This window comes from Canis lupus, chromosome 14 (genome assembly GCF_048164855.1).
Source record: "Canis lupus baileyi chromosome 14, mCanLup2.hap1, whole genome shotgun sequence".
Classification (NCBI taxonomy): Eukaryota; Metazoa; Chordata; class Mammalia; order Carnivora; family Canidae; genus Canis; species Canis lupus.
Genome location: NC_132851.1, coordinates 38,707,057 through 38,732,573, shown reverse-complemented (window position 1 = coordinate 38,732,573; position 25,517 = coordinate 38,707,057). Strand labels below are relative to the sequence as shown.

The window sequence follows — 25,517 nt, the reverse complement described above, 5'->3', positions numbered from 1 at the left end:
TGCCCACCCGGGGATGCCCCTGGAGGCCTGATTTGGGCTGAATGAGCCCACCGGGGAGGATAGCTAGGAGCCAGCCCTGTGCCCCTGGGTCGGCTCCTTCACATCCCTGCGCCTTGGGTTTTTCCCTGTTCAGGGTGGTTGGGAATCAAATGCTCGCACGGGAGGCCCGTGGGGGAGCCTGGGCCTGTGGCAAATGGTACACTTGCTACTGTTGTCACCTATTGTGATTGATGCCAAAGGCCCAGACGGCGTCCCCAACACCGTGACTACTCAGGAAATGGCATCGTATAAACGACCCCAGGTCTGTCCGGCCAGGGGAGCCCTCAGCCACCAGACGCAGCCGTGAGGGACCCCAGTGCTTGCTGTGCGAGGATCTATGTTTAGAAACTGGGAAGCGTGTGCATGGTGACCCCGGTGTGCACGTTGGCGTGCACCTGTGTGTGTGTGCACAGGAAGCACCCCGGGGATGGTGGGAGAAGCGAGCCTCGGGTGCAGGGATCTGCATCCTGCACCCCTTCTTTCTTGCTTTTCTGTAGCTCATAAAGATGAGACGGTGCAGGGAGAGGAGAGGAGGCCCCCCCCCCCGCCCTGGGCCAGCTGCTGAGGGGCGCAGCGCCACCGGTGGGCTGCTCTGCAGGTGGTCAAGCCCCTGCTGACCCCACCCCCAGAGGAGGAGCCCCCGCAGAGGACCAGCGCCCGGCGTGTGCTGCGTTGGGAGGGGAGGGAGGAGGGGCAAGGCCAGCGCCCGGGTTCTCCGCGTGAGGCAGCATGAGCCTGGGGACAGCCCAGGAGGTCAGAGGAGTCCGTGGCCTGTGGACACGGAGAACCCAGCTCTAGCTCCGTTGTCCCAGCGCCCGCCCTCTCTCCCCTCCTGCTGGAGCCCAGGTCGGAGGGGGGGGGCAGGCGGGGAGGGGAGGGGCACCCCTGCCAGGGTGTGCCTGACGTGTGGGCTGCCGTGGGCGCGCCACTCTGCTCGGCGGGCTGTGGCCCGTCCCTCTGGGCTTCCAGGCCTGGCCACACTGCTCTTTGGGATCCTCTGTCCGTGCTGTGCTCTTTCTCGAGCTCGCCTGCTGACCGCTACGTATTTCTATATTTGCCTGTTCACCAGGCCCCATTGTCCTGTAAGCTCCATGACCTCGGGTGGCTCCAGGGCTTCAAGAGAGGTCAGGGGGTGGGGGAATCCGTCCAAGCCCAGGCGACTGCAGTTTCTGGGTGCCTGGAACAGTGCCTGGAACAGAGTAGGTGCTCCGCAACTGTTTGCTGGGCAGATGCACCCAGTGTCCTCTGTGGTCACCGGGACAGAGTCAACAGGCCTGGGTCCCACAGGAGGGAGGCACAAAGTTCCACTGGAAGCCCCGTCCTTGGTGTCCACCAGTCCTCAATCTGCTGTCCGCCCAAGCTCCAGCCCGGGCCAGACCCCGATGGGCCTAAGGGTCTGCCCAGGGACCCCAGGTCTGTGGTGCCCTCCCAGGAAACAGAAGCCTGGCCCTGAACTCTGGGCCCTCGATCAGACCCCGGACCGGAGTCAGAGGGGCATCGTGGCAGAGGCCATGGCCCAGAACTCCCCAACAGGAGCTGGGCGCCTGGGCTGGGAAGGGCGCAGTGGGGAACTCTGCCCTCCCAACGGTGCGACCCTGGGACCTGGTGTCCTGCCTTGGGACACACTGGGGGAGACTCGGAGCCTCTGGCCCTGCCATGTTGGGCAGTGTGACCCTGCCCCGCCCCCACCCAGAGCTCCAGATCCCAAGTTCGAATCCTGCTGCAGCTACCACTTGGTGTGTGTCTTGGACCAGGACCAGAAGCACCTCATGCAGGTCCCCGCCCTGGCCCGCGGCCCTCACGGCCCACCCCCCTCAGGTGGCCTCCCCCAGGCCACAGGTACTCTGAAGGGAGCCCCAAGAGGAGTGATGGGGGCTCCTAGAGCAGGGAAGGACAGGTGGTCGGGGGCGGGGAGGCCCGTCTGCTGGGGACCCTTCAGCGTAGTTTGACTTTTTCACTGTGGATTTGGAGAACTTACAACAGACAAAAAAAAATTTAAGAAGCAGACGGAAGGGCTCTCCTCAAATGAAGGGGAAGGACAGGGCGGGGCCGCCGTGGGGACCTCACTCAGCAGCAGCCCCTCCCACCCAGAAACCCGTGTCCTGTGAATCCTCAATTCTCACAGCACAGAGGGGTCACAGGTAAGTGTCTGAGGCTCAGAGAGGTCGAAGGACATGAGTGAGGCCACACTGCAAGAGCCGGGATCCCCAGGATGCTGCTTCCCTCCAGGCGCCCATCACGTGCTCCTGCCAGGCCAGAGCTCCACCCCACGTGGCTGGCCAAGGACGTGGCCACAGCCCATGGACACAGGGCCAGGTGGCACCCCAACACAGGCCTGCACCCCAGCCTTGACCCCACGCAGGGGCATGCAAGAATGGAGCTCTCTGCAGCTAAGTCAAGGGGACTTTATTAAGGGCCTACCCTGTGCTGGGGTTCCTGCCCCAGGACTCCCATGGCCATGTGGAGCTGGAACCCCCTTCCACACCTCATCTTTTGGGACCTGTGGGACCTTACACCCCTCAGCCTTCATGGGGCCCTCCTGAGTGCCAGCGACTTGCTGGTGGTGGGGGACACCATGGGTGGGACATGGCTTAGCTGACGGAGGGGGTGGGCAGGGAAGGCTTCCTGGAGGAAGAGATGCCTGAGCGAGGGTTGTGGGGTAGGCTGGAGCCTGGGGGTTGGACAGACTGTGTACGGGCTGGGTTCTACTCATTTGGGACAGTGCCACAGCAATAGAACCCAGCCTGCTGAGCAGTAGGAGCTGGGCAGGGCTCGTGGGGGGAGCCACAGAAGGCTGGAGAAGGCAGAGGGGCACGGTCCAAGCTGAGTTAGGGTCTCGGAGGAGCCTCAACTGGGCCAGGTGTGTGTGAAGAGTGCTCTGGGCCCCTGGACATCAATGCCCAGCATGGGACAGCGGGGTCCTCCTGGATCTTACAGCCGGCCAGGGCCCCAGAGCAGCAGGCCACCGAGAGCAGTGAGCAGTGCCAGGGTGACAGTGGCTGGCTGCAGGGCATGGGCCCCACTGGCGTTGCACAGGTCAGTGGAGCAACACGTGATGTTCTTCTTGCCCACGTAGTAGTTCTGCGAGTCCTCCACACAGTGCGAGCTGCAGCCCTTGCTAATGAGGGTCAGGACGCCAACCGCACCTGGGAGTGAGGGCCGCTCAGCTAGGGCTGGGTCCTGGATGCTCACCCACCTGGCCTTGTCCCCATGCCCATGGCCCTCTTCCTGTCCCCACTCTAACTGAAACTCTAGAGTAGTCAACTCCAGACTGCCAGCAGTGTCAGGGCAGGCACCTGGCCTCATCCATGTCCACATGCCCGGCCAGACCTGCTGGGCACTCAACATGCCTGATGAGTGAACAAATGCAGCGATGGGTGAATGAGTGATGGATGGGTGGATGGATGAAGGGGGATGGATGGATGAAGGAAGGATGGATGGGTGGATGAGGGAGGGGATGGATGGGTGGATGAGTGAGTGATGAGGGGATGGATGGATGGATGGATGGGTAGATGAGTGATGGGAGGGATTGATAAGTGACAGAAGAGGGGATGGATGAGTGATGGAAGGGGGATAGATAGATGAAGGAGGGATGGATGGATGCATGGATGAAGGAGGGGGATGGATGAGTGATGGAAGGGGGGATGGATGGATGAAGGAGGGATGGAAGGGGGATGGACGGTAAAGGGTTGAGTGATGGACAGACAGACAAGGGACGGGGGGATGAATGGATGGGAAGCTAACCACCTGTATCTGGGGGTGGATAGATGAAGTCAGCAGGTGGACAGGAGGTTTTTTGAGCCCCTACCACCGGGGGTGTGTGCAGGGAGTAGAAGGGATGGCGGGAGGCAGGGCAGAGCCACACCCAGCCCTGGGAGAGTCTGGGCAGGTCACGGGAGGACTGCGGGGGCGGCAGGGCCACTCACGGATGTGCTCGGTCCAGCACTGCGTCTCGGAGTGGGAGCAGTTCTGCACGCGCTGGCAGTCCTGGTTGCTGACGCGGGCCTTGCAGGAGTAGCACTCCAGGGCGGTGCCTGCGGGGCGGGGTGCTCAGAGGCTGCCCTCCCACAGAGTGCGGAAGCACCACCTTCCAGGTGCTGAGAGTGCGCAAGAGCACAAGAGCCCACTGCAAACCGGGACGGCCCCAGGGTGTCACCAGGGAGGCTTCTCTGCCCACTTGCTGCCATGGCGCCGGGAATCCACCCTTCGTGCCCCAGCCTGTGGTCTGAGAGGGAAGGGCGTACACGCCCCAGGGCGGGGACTGGCTCACCCCACTTGGCAGGAGGCCCAGCTGAGCGCTAGGCAGCTGAGGGCGGCGGGGTGGGCAGGACCCCTCCCAGGATCGCTCGTGCCACCATCCAGGCCCTTCCATCACGGTCTCTAACAGCCTGTGTGAATCCAGCCCAGCCCCCCAGCCCCCAACCCTTCCCAGGCGTCCCCGGTGCCAGGAGACCCTGCGTGGGCCCCTGGGTGCCGGTCATGATGCGGTCCCTTCCGGTCAGCACACTGATGGAGCTGGGATGCCAGCCCCGTGCAGCCAGCCCTGTGCCCACACACGAGCCGACCCCCAGCAGCCTTGGGGGCCATCGTCAATGATCCCCACTTCCCAGAGGAGGAAGCTAAGGCTCTAAGAGGTTTAGGGACGCCCCAAGGCGGGAAGAGCCCCAGCTGGGCCCGGTGTCGGGACCAGAGCAGCAGAGGCCTGCCCGGTTTCCATGGCCTGTGTCTGCTGTCCTGGCTCCCTGCAGCGGACCCGGGGCCGGGCCTGGGGAGAGGCCCCAGGTGCTCTTGGGATGCCCCCCAGGGTCCCCCCCCACCCCATTCTGCCCTCCTTGCCTCTGTGGCACTTCTTACCTTGAGGCGTTTCCCCAGTGCCTCCCCCAACCCTGCAGGTTCCCTGCGCCGCTGTCTGGCGGTCTGGCCGTCGGAGAGCCAGGGCCCGCGCCACGGCGGGTAAAGGACTAGAAGCCCCGTGCCCTGCCTGCCTCTGGGTGAGTCCCTCCTGCACTTGCCCCGAGGGGGACACCGGCAAGGACCGAAGCCCCTTCATCCGGCTGCTGCCTCGCTTACCTGCCACCTGGCATCCTCCTCCCTGTCCCCCCACCTCCAGCTCCTCTCTCTGTCCTTCTGGGTGGGTCCTCTCTCTGGGTGCCCCTCTGGGCTCCCTGGCTTGCCCCTACCCATCCCAGCTCCCACGGCCCCGCCCCACGGTGGCGGAGGTCTCACCTGGCCGCAGGGCCAAGGCAGCTGCCAGCAGGGCGAGGAGGACGGCCTTCATGGTCACCAGCGGGCAGCGGTGGCCTGGACCTCAGGGTGGCTTTATATTGCTTTGACCAGCAAGGGGGAGGCTCCGCAGCCCACTGTCAACACGGACGGGCTCCCCACAGCCAGCAAGGCCTGCAGGGCGGGCAGATCCCAATCTCCGGCCACCCTGCCAGGCTGCACCCACCACTCCCTTTGTCCTCCTGTCTGCTTCCGGGAGGCAGGGCCTGCCACGGGGCAGGGGCACCCTCCCCACCCACGGCCGGATCCCAGCCACCCCAGGGGGCGCAGTGAGGCCCGAGGAGGGTGACTGCCTTCCTGAGAACCATTCATTCTCCTGGCCCTTCAGCCAAGGTCAAGGGCCAGCCTCCCTCGGAGCTGCTCTTGCTCCCAGGCCTCCTGGTGGCCCAGGGGCAACAGGCCTCGAATGGCTGCATCGAGAGGTGCCACGGGGGGGGGGGGGGTGGCAGGGAGGCTGGTCGGGGAAGTGCCCGGAGGCTGGAGGGCGCCCGGCACAGCCTGAGTGCACAGATGTGGTGCGGGGAAACGTGTGCGGCCGGGTGCACGCTGCACCCTCCAGACCCTACTTAGTCCCCACACAACACGGAGCTTTAGCTGCAAGGGAGTCTGCGAAATCGAGCGTTGGCAGCCTCTGGAGGAGGAGGAGGAGGAGGAGGACGGGGGTCGGCACCAGGCTGGACGCTGTCTGCGCCCAGGCCCACTCTCCTCCTTGCTTGTGCCCTGGCGCCCAGAAAGGGGCGGGAAGGGCTCCCTCTGGCTGGAGACCCCGGCAGGACGTGCAGAGGCCGGGCCGTGTCTTCCGGCTGCAGGGGCCGTGAGTGGCCGTGTGCAAGGACCGGCCTCCTCCCTGCCCACCAGCCCTGGCCAGCCCGTGGTAACTGTTCTGTCCCTCCAAGCCCCGAGGTCGGTGGCTTCCTGCTGCTCTTGGCCTGGGGCCCCTCTAAACATGATCCTCCCTTTGTAAACAGCCTCCCCATGCACCCCAGAGTGTGCAGCTGGCTGCTGGCAGCTACGGGCCCGCCCACCACCGCTGACCCCACGCATCGGGGGGCTGGCAGGTCCCTCCCAGAGGTGGGGGCAGCACCTCTCCCTTCCCGATGCTCTTCTGGCTCTGGGGGGTGGGCATCTTGACCTCACTTTCTCATCTGACCTCGCTGTCCTGGGGTTGCCCCTGGGACACAGCAAGGCCGAGCACATGTTGCTGGCAGGGCACTGGCTCGGGGAGCCGGCTCTGTGCCCCAGGTCCTGGCGGGGGGCAGCTCCCACCCCTTCACCGTGAGTCCTGGATCAGGATAACGCAGTGATGTGGGGCAGGGGTGAGACCCTGGGCTCCCTGGGATTCGCTGCGCCTCTAGAGCCTTTTCTGCACAGCGCCCCCCTCCAGCACCCATCGTGCTGGGCCCTCCTTGGGGGGGCTCTTTCCCTTGGCAGGTGAGGAGCTTGGGGCCCCAAGAGGGCCAGGACCTTGCTCAGGGTCACTGCGGGGTGGGGGAGCGTGGCCCCTCTGCCAGCCTCCTTCCTGGCCAGTCAGAACCTTCTCCCTGGACACCCCCACTGCAGCCCCAGTCCCATCACTCAGGTGCGGCACAGGGCACAACGTGTGTGACTTCACCGTTTTCATGTGTGGCAGTCTGCCTGTCTGCTCACCCCCAGCTCCCTCCCCGGGATTAGGGGTGCCCTGCCCTGGAGCCTTTCTTATCTGCCTTTTTATTCAAGGCACCCAGCACCTAGGACCAGCCCGAAACATTCATTCCTCAAATATTGACAGGTGCACAAATGTTTGTCAATCTGATTTGATATGCGGGGATTGCGGCCGAGGTTCTCAAGCAGGGTCCTTCTGTGCCCGGGGGACGTTTGGTGATGCCTGAAGATGTGCCGTGTCCCAGCAGGGGCTGCTAGTGGCTTCCCGGGGGTGCAGGCCGACAATGCTGCTCAGCACCCCGCACAGTACACCCTGCTACGGGGACGTGGCCAGCCTGTCGTGGGCAGACCCGCAGGGATGGGGGCCCGCCCAGAGCGGGTGGGTACGGAGGGCAGAGAATCAGACCAAACGGGGTTGCCTGGGGTCTGAGGAGCCAAAGAAGTCGGCCTGGCTGGCCCCGGGGCTTGCCTGGGATCCCCCACGGCCTCCTTCCTTCCCATTGCTCCCTTGGGGAATGGGAGGCGGTGGCCCTGCTGGCGTCTCCGCTGTCTTCTGGAAGCACACGACTTGTCTGCTCGCCCAGGTTTCCAGCTGGAGGATCCTAGTCTCGCCCAGACCTGATTCACATGGTCCCAGACGGACCTTCGAACTTTACTAGTCTGAGCTGGCGCTGAAATGAGTTAGGACTTCGGGGCTGTTGGGATGGAATGGGTGTACCTTGCTCCGGTCTGAGTTATGTCCCTCCCCGCGCCCAAAATTCCTATGTTGGAGGCCCAACCCCGAAGTGATGGTGTTTGGAGGTGGGGTCTCTGGGAGGTGATGGTTCCGATGAGGTCATGAGGGTGGGGGCCCCCCCGCCATGGGGTTCGTGCCCTGATAAGATCAGACACGGAGCTCCCTCCACCACGAGAGGGCACCTCGAGAGCGGGGCCGTCTGCAGGCCAGGAAGTGGATCCTCACCAGACCCCGACGCTGCTGGCACCCCGACCTCAGACCTGCAGCCTCCGGAGCCGTGGGAAACGAACCGTGTTTATATCACCCGGTCTGGAGTGTTTTGTTACAACAGCCTGAGTTGACTGGGCCGCTGGCCTGGGAGCCTTGGCTCAAATATTGCAGCCACCGCAGGGACGCCCTAGACTCGGGTATTAAACTCCACCCCCGGTCGCAGGCTGACCTCTCACCTCAGCCCCAAACCAGGCCTGAACTAGGTTCAGTCTGAACTCTGACCTTGCTCACCATGTAAGCCCTGATCCGGTCACCCAGAGGACCTGCCCCGGTCCCTGACTGCGTCCTGGCCCACCATCCGTGCTTTGGGCACACACTGAGTGCAGCCCCTCAGCCTAGACCGAGCCTGGATCCCCCCGTGTCCCATTTCCTGGGAAGTTCTGTCGCTAAAGGGCACAACTCCCTGCAGCCCCTCCCGGCAGTGGACGGGGTCAGGGTGTGGCTCCTATGTGACTCATGCTTAGCCCCCGTCCTCTCCTCTGCTCTGCTGTCACCTTCTGGGCCCCAGATTTTCCTGTTCTCTCTTGGCTCTCCACCGACCCGCCCAACCCGTTGGGTTCTCTTGAGATCCCGCCCTCTCACATTCCCCTCTCCCCCGTTGCCAGGAGGGAAGGTGGGGGTGGGGGGTGGGGACTGGCATCAGGGCCAGGCCCTGGGAGGGGGCGGTCGCTGACCATGGCCCTGTCCCACACTTGAGTGGACACTATTTTGGGCGAATGTTATATTTTATGCAGAATTATTTTTTTAAAGATTTTATTTATTCATGAGAGACATAGAGAGACACAGGTGGGGGCGGGGGGGGGAGCAGGCTCCATGCTGGGAGCCTGATGTGGGACTTGATCCCGGGTCTCCAGGATCATTCCCTGGGCCAAAGGCAGGCGCTAAACCACTGAGCCCCCCAGGGACCTCATTTTATGCAGAATTAATTTAAAAAATAAAGATGGTATGTTAATGACAAAACCACCACTGACTTCACCTTCCACTTTTGTAGACCTTGCCTTTAGAAAAGCGCATTCGTAAAACCCAGAGGGGGATCGGCACGCTGCCAGACCACGGACAGTCGGGAGAAAGCGTGCTCAGGGTCTGGACTCCCAGTTTGGGTTCTTGGGATTAAGGCATCTAGCGAGCTGTGTGTGTGCGTACTGAGGTCCCACGGGGGGCCCTGGGGGCCTGCGTATGACCCGCCACCCACCGTGGCCAAGCCCCCACGGCCCACCCACTGCCAGCCCGGGTGCCCGTCCACCTGTAATCCTGCGAAGGGCTTTGGGCCCCTGGTTCTCCCAAGGCATCCTGGCACCGTCCGTGGCTCTGCCTCAACCTCCCCCCCGCCCTGCCTGTGGCCTTCAGTCCAGCCCCCTGCTCGTTCCCTGGTCCGTCTTCTCTGCCCCACTCCCCTCCCTCCTGGATGGGGGTCACTGAGCCCAGGACACCCCGCCTGCCTCAGGCAGCGCCGCCCCATGGCCACAGGGTATGGAATTCACAGGCACCCTCGCCTGGAGCCGAGGCCCCCCTCCTTGCCAGGAGAGACCTGTCACCCCAAGAGCCCCCTCCAGGGACTGGCTAGTGATGTGTCCCCACCTGAGGCCTCCAGAGTCTGGGTGAGAGGCTCTGCTCCTGGGGGAGGCCTGCGAGCTGAGGGACCACCCGTTGGGAAGGAACCCCTGTGGGCTTGGAGGGGACGGTGAGAGGCGGATGTGGTGCGGCCTGCTGGGGACCATTCTGGGGCCCGCTGGGAAGCCGGTCGGGGGACGGGGGCCCACTGATGCTCTCAAGGTCACTCTGGCTGTGAACAGGGATGGGGAGGCTGTTGTGGTGATCAGGTGTAGTCAGGGGGCTCAGTCCTGTGCATTGGGGGTGATGGGGGTGCCAGTTCCCAGGAGACACCAGTTCTTTCTCCTCCTCCTCCCTTTCTGCCCCCTTCTCCGCCAGAGCTGGTCCCCAGGTGACCATGGGAGCCCGTGCAGGGTCTGGGAGGTGCATGCAATCCCGTGTCCACGAGGTGGCAGCAGACTGTCACACACAGGATGGAGCCAGCCTTCCTGGGGGGGGCCACCTGGCTGCCCCAGGAGACCCTGCTCAGTCCCGTTTTCTCCTGTCAAACACATCTGATTCTAGCATCCCCAAATTCCTGACCCACAGAACCATATGCAGCAAAATGGTTACTGTTTGGAGCCACTGAGTTCTGGGGTGCTTCATCAATGGCTGATGGGGGGAATACAGAAGCGAGGCGACCTGGGCCGGCGCCAGGGACAGAGCAGCCGTGGGGGTGGGGAGGCCGGTGGGGAGGGTGGGGCTGGGCAGGGCTGCTGGTCAATCGGGCGGGCGGGGTGGGGACGGCTCGTGTGACCGCAGAGGTGGGGAGCGTGGGGCAGGGGCAAGTCTGGGCGGCGTCAGGACTTGGGTCTGGAAATGCGGACAGTGCACACGGAGGTATGGGGAGGGTTCCCCAGAGGGGTCCTGGCAGGGGGGGGAGCTGGGACATTGGTGCCCACTGGTACTGCCAGGTCACCTGGGGCGAGGGTGTGGGGAGGGCTGGCGGGGAATCCTGTGGGGGGGGCCAGGGCAGAAAGTGAATGGGGGGGCTATGGAAGTCTCTCAGGCCCCGTGGCTGTGTGACAAACACTAGGCCTTCCGCTGGCTGAAGTACCGCACCCGGGGGCAGGGCCCTGCTCCTCCTGGAGGCTCCTCGGCCTGCAGCCCCTCCTCACCTGCAAAGCACACACTCCGACCTGTGTGTCTCGTGACATTTCCTCTTGTCCTCTGCTCCCGCCGACAGATGCTCCCCGACTGTCCCCCCACCCCGCCTCCACGAGACCCCGTGGTTACACTGCCTGCCCCCACCCCATAATCTGGATCATCTCCCCATCTCAAGACTCTTAAGTTAACCCTATCTGCAAAGCCCCTGCTGCCACCTGAGGTCACGGACCCCTAGGTTCTGGGGCGGGGGTGTGTGGGGGACACGGGTCGGCCTCCCGGGGCTCGCTGGGCTCCAAGGGCTCATCTGTCCCCGCCACGCAAGCCGCATTCGCCCCATCCCAGGGCCCCCAGCGGGCTCCGCTCACGACGGCGTCAGGCCCAGGGCAGGTGGCGCGAGCTCTGAAGTCGCACACGTCACCATCACGCGTGGATGCGGCGCCAGCTGAGGACGCGGCCCCGGGGCACGAAAGCCGCGCCGGCCGCCGCATTTCACGGAGGGAAGGGCCCGCCCCGCCGCGCCCCTGCCCGCCGGGTGGGCAGGAGCCCCGGGTCCCGCAGCGCACAGCGGACGCGGCTCCGGCAGGGGCGCCCGAGCGGCAGGTGCAGGGGGCGGGGCGCGGCCCGCGCGGACACCGAGAGGCCGGCCCAGTCCTCCCGCCGCCTAGAGCGTCCCGGAAGCGGCCGGGGAGGCGGGCGCGGGCCGGGGGCGGGGACAGCGGGGCACTTCCGGCGGCGGCGGCGGCGGCGGCGGCGGTGGGTCGGCAGGTGAGGGGGGCCGCGGCGGGGGCGGCGGGGGCGGCGGGCTCCCGGGCGGGCTCCTCTGTCCCGGCCCCGCGGCGCGGAGGGTGGGCCACGGGGTGCGCACCGTCTCCCTTGTTCCCTTCCCGGTGTGTCCCGTTGCCCCGGGCGGCCCCGCGGAGGAAACGCTGCCGGAGCACGGGCCCGGTTCCCGCCACGCCGCGGCCTGCGCTGCCCGCCGGGACCCCCAGGGCAGCCCCCCAGGACCCCCGCCCCGGGCAGCCCTCCAGGACCCCCCCGACAGCCCCCCAGGACCCCCGCCCCGGGCAGCCCCCCAGGACCCCCGCCCCGGGCAGCCCCCCTGGACCCTCCCACAGCCCTCCAGGACCCCCCCCCGACAGCCCCCCAGGACCCCCCCACAGCCCTCCAGGACCCCCGCCCCGGGCAGCCCTCCAGGACCCTCCCACAGCCCTCCAGGACCCCCCGGGCAGCCCCCCAGGACCCCCCCACAGCCCTCCAGGACCCCCCCGGGCAGCCCCCCTGGACCCTCCCACAGCCCTCCAGGACCCCCCCCCGACAGCCCCCCAGGACCCCCCCACAACCCCCCAGGACCCCCACCCCAGGCAGCCCTCCAGGACGCCCCCACAGCCCCCCAGGACCCCCACCCCGGGCAGCCCCCCAGGACCCCCCCACAGCCCTCCAGGACCTCCGCCCCGGGCAGCCCCCCAGGACCCCCCCACAGCCCTCCAGGACCTCCGCCCCGGGCAGCCCCCCTGGACCCTCCCACAGCCCTCCAGGACCCCCCCAGACAGCTCCCCAAGACACCCCCCCCCCCCCGACAGCCCTCCAGGACCCCCTCCTGCCCCATGTCCCCAGCAGGTGCCCCCAGCACTCCCTCCTCAGCCCTCCTGCCCCCTGGAGCCTTCCCATCTTCCTCGGTGGTATCCAGAGTACCTCTTCTCTTTAGTTTTTCTCCAGATGGCCCCCCCTGCCCCCACCGCTCCACTTCCTTCTCCTTAACTCCTCAGGCCGGGTCTAAGGTCCCCTCTTCCCTGGAAGGACAAGGGAGCTGTGCAGGGGTGCAGCTGTGAGGGGGTGCGCCCTCCTTGCCCTCCTGCCCCCTCTATGCCCTGTGTTCTGTGGCCCGACTTCAGTGCTGGCTTTGAATCCACACACGGACACCTCCTTCATTCTCTTGCTCTGCGAGGTTAGTTAGCTTTTGGTTTAAGAAGTTGTTTCAGAACATCAGAATATGTGGGTTTCAGCTTAAAAAGTATGTCTGGAGAGCTGGACCCGTCCCCTGCACACCCCCCAGGGCAGGACGGGGAGGCATCCACAGGGAGCCTGCAGCCCCAGTTCCTCCCTCCCCCTCCCCCGCCCCCCCTGCTGTGCTCTGAGTTAGTCCCTGGTCCTCTTCCTGTGCTGCTGAGGCATCGCAAGGCAGTCGAGGCCTTTCCTTCTCCGCAGTTACTCGTGCCCAGTAAGTAGGATGCAGCTAGGATCCCTGAAGGAGCAGCGCGCTCACATGGCCAGGAGGCTGACTCGGGGAGGACGTGCCCAGAGCTGGCCTGGCTGGAGACGGGCCTACGGTCCATCTTTGGTGCTGTCCCTACATTTGAATAAACTTCATTTTTCTTGAGTTGTGGTCTCAAGGGGCTGCACGAGTGGTCCCGGGGCCTCAGCATCCCCACAGGTAGGACACAGCCACTGTAAGGGTCTGGGTGGCAGGCGGGGTGGGGAGTTGCTGGAAGCCCACCCATGAGTCCTGCACGCCCTTCGCTGCGGGACATGATGGCTGGCAGCGAGCTGGCTGTAGTGGGCGCCCTGGTGACCGACCATCCCTCCCGGGTGGGAGCGGAATGACAGGTGGGGGGTCAGGTCATGAAGGAAGTGAGGGGACACGCAGGCTGTGCGGCAGACGACCTTGCCAGCAAACTGCGCTGAGTAGGCCAGCGGGGCGGTCACTGTCAGGGCAACAGCCCTCTACTCCTCACGGGCTGGAGGATGGTGGCGTCTTAGCCGGCGAGGCGCAGCAGGGGCGGCTCTTGAAGGATCCAGCCAGGATGTCTCAACTCTGCCCCGCGCGTCTGCTCAGCAGCACAGGGAGGCGTCCAGCTGGAAGGAGCCGTGCTGACCGGGAGGTCGCTGCGCAGCTGGGCGGCCTCCCAGACATCACGCCCCTCGGCCGGCTCCCGTGTTGGTCACCCCTGCGACGCTCTGCTGCAGCTTCCCCGCGTGCCCGAGGTAGCGAGCACTTGCGTGCAGGTGGCCCAGGTACACGGTCCGTGACGTCCTTTCTTCCTCTGTTGTGCTTTCCAGTTCCTAAAGCACGTTGGGCGAGACAGCACTGTGAGCCCAGAAAGGCGTCCCCAGCACAGACCGCACAACCTTGTTCAACCAGAAACCAGTCCCCAGGACCCCGGTACTCGATGGTCCACGTTTGAAGGAAGGAGCTGCCACCGTCCGCCTCAGAGAAGGCCAGAGGTTCCAGCAGGTGGACAGGTCCCCCAGGAACCCCCCCGTGTGCCAGTGTCCCCTCCCGCAGAGAGGACGGGGAGCCCGGAAGACCAGCAACAGCCGGGGCGAGGGGCGGCTGACACTGGAGGGGGGAACGAAGGAGAGGCTGGAGAGGCTGTGCCCATGGTGACCCAGGCTCGGTGAGACGGGACAGGCAGGTGAGGGAGCAGAGGAGAGGGGGCAAGGAGTCTGCCAGGACCCCCCCCCCCCGTGTGTGTCCCCCCAGCCGCTGGGGACAAGCCACCCCCAATGGCCTCCAAGCAGGTGGCCGGGAGGAGCCCGGGGGAGAAGCGCAAGAGGGTGGTGCTGACCCTGAAGGAGAAGATTGACATCTGCACGCGGCTGGAGAAGGGGGAGAGCAGGAAGGTGCTGATGCAGGAGTACAACGTGGGCATGTCCACCCTGTACGACATCAAGGCGCACAAGGCGCAGCTGCTCCGTTTCTTTGCCAACTCGGATTCCAACAAGGCCCTGGAGCAGCGGCGCACCCTGCACACGCCCAAGCTCGAGCACCTGGACCGCGTGCTGTACGAGTGGTTCCTGGGCAAGCGCGCTGAGGGCGTGCCCGTCTCCGGCCCCATGCTCATCGAAAAGGCCAAGGACTTCTATGAGCAGATGCAGCTGACAGAGCCCTGCGTGTTCTCTGGCGGGTGGCTGTGGCGGTTTAAGGCCAGACATGGCATTAAGAAGCTGGACGCGTCCGGGGAAAGACAGGGGGCCGACCACCGAGCGGCCGAGCAGTTCTGTGGGTTTTTCCGGAGCCTGACCGCGGAGCACGGCCTGTCCCCTGAGCAGGTTTACAACGCTGATGAGACCGGCCTTTTCTGGCGGTGCTTGCCAAATCCCGGCCTGGAGGGCGGCCCGGCGCCCGGCGTCCGGCAGAACAAGGACAGGCTGACCGTCCTGATGTGCGCCAATGCCACCGGCTCCCACAAAATCAAACCCCTGGTGATTGGGAAATGCGGCGCCCCCCGGGCTTTCGGGGGCATCCAGCACCTGCCTGTGGCGTACAAGGCCCAGGGTAACGCGTGGGTGGACAAGGAGATTTTTTCTGACTGGTTCCATCATATCTTCGTCCCGTCCGTGAAGGAGCACTTCAGAGCGGCAGGTCTGCCCGAGGACGGCAAAGCCATCCTGCTGCTGGACCACGCCCGCGCCCGGCCACGGGAGGCCGAGTTGGTCTCCGGGAACATCTTCACCATCTTTCTGCCTGCCAGTGTCACCTCCTTGATTCAGCCCATGGACCAGGGCATTCGGAGGGATTTCATGAGGCACTTCCTCAACCCCCCCGGCTTGCTGCAGGGCTGCCACCCCCGCTACAGCACCAACGATGCCGTCTTCAACGTGGCCTGCGCCTGGAGTGCTGTGCCAGGCCACATCTTCAGCCGCGCCTGGAAGAAGCTGTGGCCCGCGGTCACATTTGCCGAAGGCTCGTCTTCTGACGAGGAGCCAGATGGCCTCCAGGTGAAGCCTCACAATCAGACTTTCGCGCACATCCTGGAGCTGGGCAGGGAGGCCCCCGGTTGCCCCAGCAGCCGGCTTCACCGCGGCACAGCCACTGAGCAGAGCGGGCCAGGCTGTGCGGCCGGGGAGGACCCAGCCCCGGCTGTGGGGAGCCTGGAGCTGGCCGAGAAGGACGGTGATGAGGCCGCCTGGGAGCAGGCGGCGGCGTCCTTTGACGCCGTGGTCCGCTTCGCCGAAGGGCAGCCCTGCTTCACGGCACAGGAGGTGGGGCAGCTGCGCACACTGCGCTCAGTGTTTGTCAGGCAGCGGCAGGTGAAGCGGCGGCGCGTGGCCCTCAGGGCCGTGGTCAAACTCGAGACCCCCCCGGAGGCCTCCCCTCTGCCCTGCTCGTCCACGGCCGGCGAGCACTGACGTCCGCACAGCCCACGCGGGTGGCCCGGAGCTGGCCCAGGAGGTCGGGGTACCCGGTGTGGGGTCTCGGCCGCTCAGGATGGCCCATCCCCGTGTGTCTGTCATCGCGGGCTTACTGTGCTTTCCGTCCTGGCACGGGAACGTGAGCCACCGTTCTGGAAGGGCCCCCCACACCCGAAGCTGACCGGAGCGTCCCGTGGCCAGAACCCAGGACCATGCCAGTAGATTCTGGCCCTGTGTTCTCCGGCCGAGCTGCGCGCGTGGGTGGAGGTGTCTGTCTGAGGGAGGAAAGCCTGCCCTTGAGCCACCTGACGGCAGTGCCTACAGCCAGATGACGGGCTGGCGTTCCTCCCTCGGGGCTCGGTTGCCGTGTGGCGGCCGTCCCTGCTTGTGGCTTTATGGGTGGTGCGTTGTCACCCTGCTGGTGACTGCCGTGGACTCGCTCAGCCTCATCAGGCTCCTGAGAGTTCCTCCACGTTACCAGGGTGTCTCACCCCTGGGGCTGGGCCCCGCAGGACGTGGGGGCTGCACGCGGGGTTGGCAGGGCGGGGCCGCGCCCCCTAACGCAAGCAGACTGCCCGGGCCTGCAGGTTGCCCCGAGGACAGGCTGGTGGCCCCCTGGGCGTGTGTGGGCTTGGTTCCAGGTCTGCGGCATAGTCTGACACCCGTGTGCCCCGGGAGTTTGCACTTACCACCTGTTTGTTCCTGAGTTTTGCTGAGGCGTCCAGAAGTTAGTCTTAGGTGTGTACGTGCGACCCAGCAGTAAGGGAGCCGGTCAGATCTCTAGCAGTGTCGGGCTTCTGTGTTCGGCTGCTCGCCCCTCAGTACTCCATGCGAGGAAGAGCAGGGTGCCTGGCTTGCCTGTGGGAAGACGTGAGCGTCTGTCCCATGGCTGCCGGCAGGCTCCCCGCCACCCACGCTGAGGCTGGCAGGGACCGTAGGCGGAGGCGCGCACCCTCCCTGCGCACCTCTGGGCCGTGACTGTGTTTCATTGCTCTGCCTTCGGGTTCCAGCCTGGCCACCCTGCTGGCTCCTCCACCTGTTGGGGCCTCCCCTGGCGGCTGAGGGGACGCAGTGTCTGGTTCGTGCATTACGTCTCCGCAAATCCTGGGGGGACGGCCGTTGCTGCCGTGGTGCCGCCCTGGACATGGTGCTTCCTGCTTTATTTTTTTTTTTTTTTTTTTTTTTTTAATTTTTTTTTTTAATTTTTATTTATTTATGATAGTCACAGAGAGAGAGAGAGAGAGGCAGAGACACAGGCAGAGGGAGAAGCAGGCTCCATGCACCGGGAGCCTGATGTGGGATTCGATCCTGGGTCTCCAGGATCGCGCCCTGGGCCAAAGGCAGGCGCCAAACCGCTGCGCCACCCAGGGATCCCTGCTTCCTGCTTTAAATGCACGTGAGGATTGGGAACCTAGCAGGGCTGTTTTCATTGTGGAGTCTTGGGGGCACACGGCCTTGGGGCTAAGCCACTGTCCCTCGGCTTCCTTCCTGTGCCGGGGTGACATCTGCCCCTGTGTGCTTGGCTGCTACAGTGGACTCGTGTGGCCCGTGCTGTTGAATTGCGGCTGCTTGTGGTGCCACGGGAAGTGAGGTGTCAAGAGTCACGGGGGCGTCTGCCCTCACCTCGTGGTGGTGGCGGCAGTGGCAGCACGGGCAGGTGGACAGACGCTGAGAAGCTGTCTCCCCACAGCCTGTATGGCTCTTGAACAGCAAGGCTCTGCGGGGTGGTTGGAGCCGAGCAGGGGCAGGACAGTTGGGCTCCCGGGTCCCCTGGGGAGGCTTTGTCCAGACTGTAGACCCCAAGCTGTGGATTCTCATCCTGCCTCAGCACCTGCCCGGCCGTCTCATGGCCGGTCAGTAACTGCTTGTCACCAGACAGCCTGAGGGGTGTCTGTGCTCAGGGCGCTCCTTCCAGAAGCATCCACGGAGCCAGGTCGAAGCCTCAGGCTCCTCGGGAGGTTCTGGGGCCCAGCGGGCCTGGCCTCGCTTGCCTCCCTCTCTGACGGACAGCGTGCCTCCCCGCACGTGGGCCTCGGGCGGAGCCAGGTGCCCCGGGCTGCAGTCGGCTGCGGGGCCACGTGGAGGGCCGTCTGCAGAGCCGTGTGGCCCAGCGGCTGGTGAGCGCCTCCGCCCCCGTCCTGGTGCCCCGTGCTCCTGCCAGAGACCTCTGCACCCACCTGTCCTCCCAGGACCTTTCCCAGCTGCCTCGTTCAGCACTCTCAGGCACGGATGGTCAGTGCTTTGGCCTCAGGATCCTTTTTCCGAGGCCTTTCTGGGGGTGAGACGGGAGCTGGGAGGGACCAGTCCCGTCCCTCCCTCTCCGGTCACTGTTGAAGCACCTCAGGAAGCCTGGGCGCTGCTTCCCCCCCCCCCAAGTACTAGGCCCAGAGCCCCGGCGGTGGGGTCAGCGGGCATCTGGGGGCCTCTCTATCCTGTTGGGACGTGCTCGCACCCTCTGGCTCGTCTTACCTGGGCCAGAAGGAGATCTGTCGGAGGCAGCTCAGGGTTGGGATGGCCACGAGGCAGACCGCGTGCTTTCCTGGGAGCCCGTGTGCGCAGGAAGCAGAGTGTGTGGCAGACAGGGTCCAGCGATCTGCCCCGAGGCCCAGCCTGAGCTGCTCGGGGAGGCGCCGTCACAGGTGCCAGCTCCTGGGCTTTCTTGGCGTGTGAACATTGTCACGTTTCATCCATCGTGTAGCCTAGAGTGTGGCAGGTATCTAGTGCCTGCTGTGTGCCGGGCATTGTGCTCAGCCTGAGGCCAGGGGGTGGTCATCAAGGCCCTGTCCTGCCTCCAGGGAGCACGGGTTTACCGACAAGGGCAGGACACTGCTGAGGAGGCTGGGACACAGGTGAGGGGCTGAGGTGGCTTGGGTGTTAGTAGGTCCATGAGGGCAGGAGAGAGAAGCCAGATTCCCACCTGCCCCAGGTGTAGCCGGCAAGTCCAGGAGGCTGATCCGGGGTGCCGGGCTCCTGTGCCACCTGTCACCTGGGGCTCCCACTTCCCGTGTCAGGACAGTTCCAATAGACACCCTGCCATCTTCCTGCCTGGAGAAGCAGAAAGCACGCCGCTTCCCCTGAGCATCCCCTCAGCTGGCACAGGTGACTTATGTTCCTGTGATTGGGGCCAGGTCCCTGTCACACAGGTACCAGCAGCCACGAGGACGTCTGGGCAGTGTGGCTGCAGAAAGCCAAGGGAGCAGCCTGGGAGGGCCGGGCGGGGTCTCCTGGCTCCCTCCCTGCACCATGGCCTCGCCTGCAGCCACGTTCTGGCCTCAGCCCCCCTCTGCCAGGACACAGCTTGTAGAGGGAGGAGGCAGGCGATGCAGGGTGGCCTCGAGTCCTGGAGTGGGGGCTCCACACGGGGGCAAGCCCTGGAGGGCTAGGAGGGCGGCCCCCCACCCCCGGAGCTGTCAGAGAGGAGCAGCCCTGTGTCTGCGCCTGGTGCCAGGGCTGCAGCTCAGAGGTTCTTTCAGGGGAGAGGCGGCTGGGGCGCAGTCCCCCTCCCTCCACAAGAGGACTGACCACTTGCAGCAGAGCGTGAGGTTCAGTGGTGCTCGTGAAAGGGGGAGCTTGTAGAGAAAGCATGTGGGAGGAGCGGTGGGTTCATCAGTGACACAGGCTGAGCCGTAGGCCGGCTGTGGGTCAGGAAAAATCTCCAACGCGGATCTTAGGAGCTGTTCTTTCGAAGCCAAAGTTGTTGGATTAGGCTCCGAACCATTTACGCCGAGGGTGTGACTGCTGAAAACATAGCACTCAGCAACCAAGGAGCGGAGCCCAAGAGCTGGTGTGGGAGGGAGCAGGCCAGCAGCTTTGCCGGAGCCACTGTCCTCCCAGGGTGACTGTGGGCGAGCCCTGGGCTGCAGGGGGGCTGCAGGGGGCGCGGGCGAGGCACAAGCAGCCCCCCCACCCCGTGCAGCACCAGCAAACAAGGTAAGCTGCAGGCTAGCAGTGACGCGACCCCGCAGAGTACCAGGATCCAAGACTGCTGCAGCGTGCGCCCTAACAGGACGTTTCCCACCTGAACATGAAAAGAACAAGGAAGAATGGCCCAGACCCCAGGAGAAAGGTAGTCTGTTACAGAACCGGCTGTGTAGAGACTTGAACTTGGCCATTGTGCGCACGGTCAGAGGGTAGGAAGGCACAGACCACAGCATCCACGGGAAGATAGGAATTACCACCCTCCAGAAGAACCGAGTGGGGTTCTGGGGCCGAACGGTACAAGGTCCGAAGTGAGTTCCCGAGAAGGGCTCAGCAGCAGGAAGAACCAGCGACCTTGTCTGACCTGGAGACCCAGGTGACCACACGGCGCAGGGGCGCCCAGGTGCAGGCCGTCAGAGCCCTGGAGGAGAGGGCAGTAGGCAGGAATAGAAAAAACAGTGTCCCCCAAGCCCCCAGATTTATTGGGAAATGTTCATCTACAAATCAGCAGTCTCGCTGAGGTCCGGTGGGACGAACAGTGGGTTGGAGAGGCGGGAACGTGGGGAAAGCTGCCCCAGGCCCGAGCGCGCCCAGCAAGGCTGGTGGCAGGGCGTGGGCAGGGCTGGCATGGTCTGCGTGCTCAGAGGAGACCATGGCCCTGAGCCCACGTCCACCCAAGATAAAGCGAGTGAACGATTTCTGGGTACACAGAAACACCTGCGGCTGCAAGGCCCACCTTTGCCCTCGGAGCAAGTGACCCAGACGGCAGATCAAGTCCACCCAGAACAAGGAGCCGCGGCGAAGGTAGTTCTGTCCTGAGAGGAGACGGCATGCGCTTGACCCCTGGACACCCCTGGGTTAGGGCACCGACCCCCTGCTACCCTTTCTTCTGGTTGCAGCTTTTTTTTTTTTTTTTTTTTAAAGAATTATTTATTTGAGAGTGAGCACGAGCGGGAGGGGCAGAGGGAGAGAGAGAATCTGGAGCAGACTCCCCGCTGAGCACAGAGCCTGATGTGGGGCTCGTGCCCAGGACCCCGATCGCGACCCGAGCCAAAACCAAGAGTTGGACGCTTTACCGACTGAGCCCCCCGGTGCCCTGCGGCTCCTTCAGAGCTTACATAACGTTCCATGGTATGATCGTGTCGGCTTTGCCACGTTCACAGGTGCTGAGTGTCAGCTGCTCGAAGGGGGCTCCGGCAGGAGGGGAGCAGGCATGCGTCCCAGGGGCATTCCCGTCCGCCTGAGAGCAAGCACTCAGGAGATAACCCAAAAGCAGTGAACAAATCCATCCCGGAAGGAAGCGTAAGTGCTCAGTTAGACGAAACCATGTGAAAGCAGCAAGTGAACGGAGCAGGAAGGTGGGCGCACCTGCCCGCGGGGGCTGCGCAGCCTCCTGGCCCACACGGAGGGCAGCGGGGTGTCCCTGCCACACAGGGCAGGGGGCGGGGCCCTGAGCCGCTCTGCACCATGGCGCAGGCCCGGCTGCAGCCCCGGGACGCTGTGTCCCCCCTGCCGTTGCGGGCTGCACAGCACTTTGGGCACAGATTCATTTAAAATTGACCTTTTCTCAGTAAACTTGCCTCAGAGAACCTGTTCTGTATTTTGGCGCTGAGGCACATGTCATGGACAGGGGGGAGACGCCGCTCTTCTGCGGGCACCCGTACGGGGCAGTGTGCACTTCTGTGCCCCCTACCCGCGGGGAATCCAGCCCCCGGCACCCAGAGCAATGCTCTTTCCCACCCCGGTAATTTCCAGGGAGCCTGGCCTGGCAGGTGGAGCACGATGAGCGTCTCTGGCCTCTGGGTCCCGGGGAAACCCGGGAAGGGGGCTGCGGGGGTGAGGGCCCGTCCAGGCGGGCAGGTGGGACCAAGAGGGGCGGGCTGCCCCCCCAGCCCAGCCCACGTTCTCCAGCCTCCTGCTCGGAGTGGAGACCCAGCCCCCGGGCCTCCAGCCCCCGGGCCTCTACGCATGTGGACATCCGTCTAGACTGGGGGCCTCCGGAGGTCAGGACAGGCTGCATCGTGGGCCCCACACTGGCCGGCGCAGGAATGTCAGCAAGGCGAGGGCAGGCAGCGGTTTTTGCAGCCGAGGAGCATCTGCGGAAGCCCCATGCTGGCTCCGTCCAGGCCTCGGGCTGTGCTGCACCCCGCCCTTCAGCCCCAGAGGCCCAGGGAGGCAGGAGGAGAGGGAGCCCAAGTTAGTGCCCCAGCTAAATGCTCGTGGGAGGAGCAGGGCAGCACCGTTCCATGGGAGCCAGCCTGGAGCCGGGAGCCAGCTGGAGCCCACGAGTCTCCTGTGCCGGGTGCCAAAAGGTGGCTCTCCCAGTGCCACCTGGGCCCAGAGTTGTGGGGTGGGGTCACTGACTGGACTTTTTGAAGGTTTTCAGGGTCTGGGGGCTGCCTGGCTGGTGGGACAGAGGTGACAGAATTAGTGTAGCCTGACAGCTATCCCTCAAGCCGCTGAGCAGAAGGTTGGGGTTGCAGGAGAGGCTTGTGGGAAACAGAGAGGGCTTCATGGAGGTGGTGAGCTTGGAAGTGGGCCTGGGAGGGCACGTTGGCGTTCTATGGCTGAGGCTGGGAATGGGGGCTTACGCACAGATGGGGGCTGGGGGGCTGTAGCAGGGCACACAGGACACGACACCCAGCAGGTGGGGTCGCGGTGGCCTGAGAGGGTGGCCTCGCTGCCTGTCACCCGCTGGCCTCTCTCTGGCTCTTCCCTAGCCTGTCTCCATAAGAGACGCCTCCTCACCTGTCTGCGGGGTGACTCCAGGACTAAGTGCCCCAGTCTACAGCAGGAAGCCCAGGAGAGAGAGAATCTGGGGGGGCTCCGGATGGCCTGTGCCCCTGGGACCTGAGCTCACTGGGTCTAGTGGCCTGGAGCAGCCTCGGACAGGCCAGGGGAACCCACCAAGGATACCATGTTGGAGTCTGGCCATGGAGCAGCCGTGCTGTTCCCACCAGGGTCACCAGGCTGCCCACCCCGTGGAGACCCATGTAGTACCAGGGGCCAAGGGGCCTGAGTGTGTCGGAGATAATGGGGGGGGCTGAAGGGGGGCTGGCCCTGGGCTGTTGGGCCGTGTCAGGAGGCTGCCCAGAGGCCAGTGCCCTCCCTGGGTGGCTGCCAGGTGGGCCCCCGCTGGGAGCCAGAGCCCCGTGCCAGGCACGGCTGTGTGGCCGGAGCTGTCAGGTGGGGCTGCCTGCCGCGTTCCCTGCCGCTGGAGGTGCGTGCCTGGCCCCGGGGCTCTGGGTCTACTGGGTGGGGGGACCTGGCGGGTCCCCATTGCCTGGGCGCAGTCATGACTAGCATCCCTTCACTTTCCAGGGCCTGGGTGTGGCCAGTGCACCCCCTGGGGACACCCTGTGGGGCCCACTCCTCACCCTGCTCAAGCAGACAGGCCCCCAGATGCCACTGGAGCAAGCCTCAGCCCGGCCTATGTGTTGGGTTGGGAACCACTGTCATAGGATCCATCCTGAAATGGGGACCGTGAGCTCGCTGGGCTGGGGGGGCCTCAGGTGGCGGGAGGGAGGCTGTGACCAGGTGGGGTGTGCGCACCTGCCCTGCAGGGTTGGAGTGCAGGAGAGTGTGTACTGGGGGCCCTTGACCTTGGGAGCCAGGGGCCTGCAGAGGCTGCAGGTGGCTCCCGGGCCCAGAGGGCCAGGCCACACACCCCGTTGCTGCCCCTGCCCCGGGCTCAGTGGGCTCATTACTCCAGTCGGCGGGGCGGGACCCTGCAGGGCTGGAGGCCCCCGTGTCCTATCCATGCCCCGACGGTCTGCATGTCTGCCCGCTGACAGATGTGTCCTGAGCCGGGCCCCAGGTCTTGGCCGGCAGCTGGACGCCGTGGGGGGTTGGGGTGGGGGTCCCTAAGCAGGGGTCGGCCTGTACCCTGAGGAGAGGAGCTCGGCTGCGCATCTGTCTGTGGCCTGGGTTTCTGGGCCAGGATCGGCTGGCACTGGGGGCCGCCCCTGCCCTCTACAGCCTCGCGGTCCCCACACACCTGTGGCGTGGCCCACAGCGCCTTCTCCCCAGGAGCCAGCCCTCCCTGCCCGCTCCCACTGGGCCCTGTGTCCCTGCCATCACCCTCTCTGGGGTCCTGGTCTGAACCCTGCGGTGGGACGGCCCTGCCCCAGCTCAGCCCCTCCCACCTGCCCCTCGCTGGCCGTCACTGCCCCTTGTCCCTCCCACTTCTCTGCCAGCCACTTGTTCTCCTCCCACTTGGGGTCTCAGAGGCCCTGCTGCTGCAGGGGGCAAGAGTGGGGGTCCTGGCCGGACCTGGGGGATGACAAACATGGAGAGACTGGTGGGGGCCTGTGGGGGAGCTCTGGCCACCCCGGCGGGCCTCTGGCAGGGGCAGGAGCCGTGGCAGCTCGGGCAGTGGTGGCCAAGGACACAGCCAGTGGGAGGAGGTGTGGGCCCTTGGTGGGGTTGGGGGGAAGAGAGGTTCTGGCTGGGGCCTGAGGCAGCGCGTGATGTGGGCGGTGCTGGGTCCCTGGGCCGGCCTCCTGCTTCTCTGGCAGACCCAGCCTCGTTCCTCTTTCTGCTTGAATAAGTCATCCTGTCCCTGTTCATGGGGCAATAATTTTAATAAAGTGCTTTTTTTCCTGTGAGCCCAGAGCGCAAGACTTCGTCTCAGCTCAGGAACATGCCCGTTGCCAGCAGCTCTATTGAGGGCACCCATGAATCTCTCTTATTTGTGGCTCCAAAAATGAGGCCATGGGCTATCGCTGTGCCTCGTTCTTTAATTAAGCAGATGTGAGAACAGCAGAGGGGCCAGGGCGCCAGGTAAGGGGAGGTGCCAGCGGGAGGGGCCCGGGGCTGGAGGGGACGGTTGGGCCAGCTGCCACTGCAGGAGCCTCCGGCCAGGCTCGCCCTCCTGCGCTGGGCAACTCTCACCCCCGGCCTGCCTCGTCTCCCCTCTTTCCTGAAACACTCTGTCGTTCGTGCAAGACGCTGCCCTGCAGGGACGGCCACGTCCACCCCTTCCCAAGGATGGGAGGGGAGCGGCGCACGCAGGCTTTACTGCGGCTCAAACAATTAAGTCAATAAAACAGCCTTTCTGTTTACTGAACTTAAAGTGTTCAATTAATTGAATTCTCTTCTCCAGCTCCCTGGCTGCCAGGTGATAAATGCGTTACGGGCCTCTCTCTCGTTCGCATCCACGTTTTCTGTCCTCACTTTGGGCGCCATCTGGGCAGCCCTGGGTGATTCCGAGTCAGGAGTGGGGAGCAGGGTAGGGGCTGAGTTAGGATTTCTGGCCACTGTTTTGGGGGCATGTGTGTGACCCTTGGGTCTCCGGTCCTCCTTGGAAGCCCCAGTGAGGCCCCGGGGCGTGTGGCCCTGCCAGGCGCTCTATTGGGGCCTCTCCACGGAGCGCCAGGGCCAGTGGCCATGGGGAATTGGCACTTAATGCCACAGAGCGTCTGATTAGAGTGAAAAAAAAGTTCGGAAATGGTGGTGAGGGTTGCACAACGTGAATATAGTCAGTGCCGCTGAACGGCACTGAAATGCCAAGGAGCGTGTGTACGTTTTGCCACAATAAAAACACGGTTATAGGAAACAAACACAGGGACTTGATGGTCCAGGCCTGGAGCGTGGAGGAGCCTTCGCGGAGAGGTGAGGCCGCGGAGAGGTGAGGCCACCGAGAGGCTAGCAGTAGCAGGCGAGGCAGCTCAAGGGAGGCACCCAGGGCTGCGGGCGCCTGGGGACCGCAGCCAGAGGAGGCAATGTGGGGAGTGGGGTGTGGGGAGAGGTGCCCCAGCCTGACCTTCTCGTCCTGCCTCCTCATGCCCTCAGCCACCCA

At 64.8% G+C, this 25,517-nt stretch overlaps 2 protein-coding genes across 3 annotated transcripts; one reads left to right on the top strand and one right to left on the bottom strand.

The window, feature by feature from the left end:
• Positions 1-2,430: 2,430 nt before the first annotated feature.
• Positions 2,431-5,476, bottom strand: PSCA (prostate stem cell antigen). Its single transcript, XM_072774749.1, has 3 exons — positions 5,266-5,476; positions 3,966-4,073; positions 2,431-3,185 (listed from the first exon to the last, which is right to left on the bottom strand). The coding sequence occupies exons 1-3, from the start codon at positions 5,315-5,317 to the stop codon at positions 2,971-2,973; spliced, it is 375 nt and encodes a 124-aa protein (XP_072630850.1). The 5' UTR covers positions 5,318-5,476; the 3' UTR covers positions 2,431-2,970.
• Positions 5,477-11,360: 5,884 nt separating this feature from the next.
• On the top strand, positions 11,361-24,785 carry JRK (Jrk helix-turn-helix protein). 2 transcript variants are annotated; one of them, XM_072774746.1, is made up of 2 exons: positions 11,361-11,431; positions 13,724-24,785. In XM_072774746.1, the coding sequence occupies exon 2, from the start codon at positions 14,171-14,173 to the stop codon at positions 15,794-15,796; it is 1,626 nt and encodes a 541-aa protein (XP_072630847.1). In that variant the 5' UTR covers positions 11,361-11,431; positions 13,724-14,170; the 3' UTR covers positions 15,797-24,785. The 2 variants fall into 2 exon arrangements, with proteins under 2 accessions (XP_072630847.1, XP_072630849.1); XM_072774748.1 differs by lacking the exon at positions 11,361-11,431 and adding an exon at positions 12,255-13,097.
• Positions 24,786-25,517: the final 732 nt, after the last annotated feature.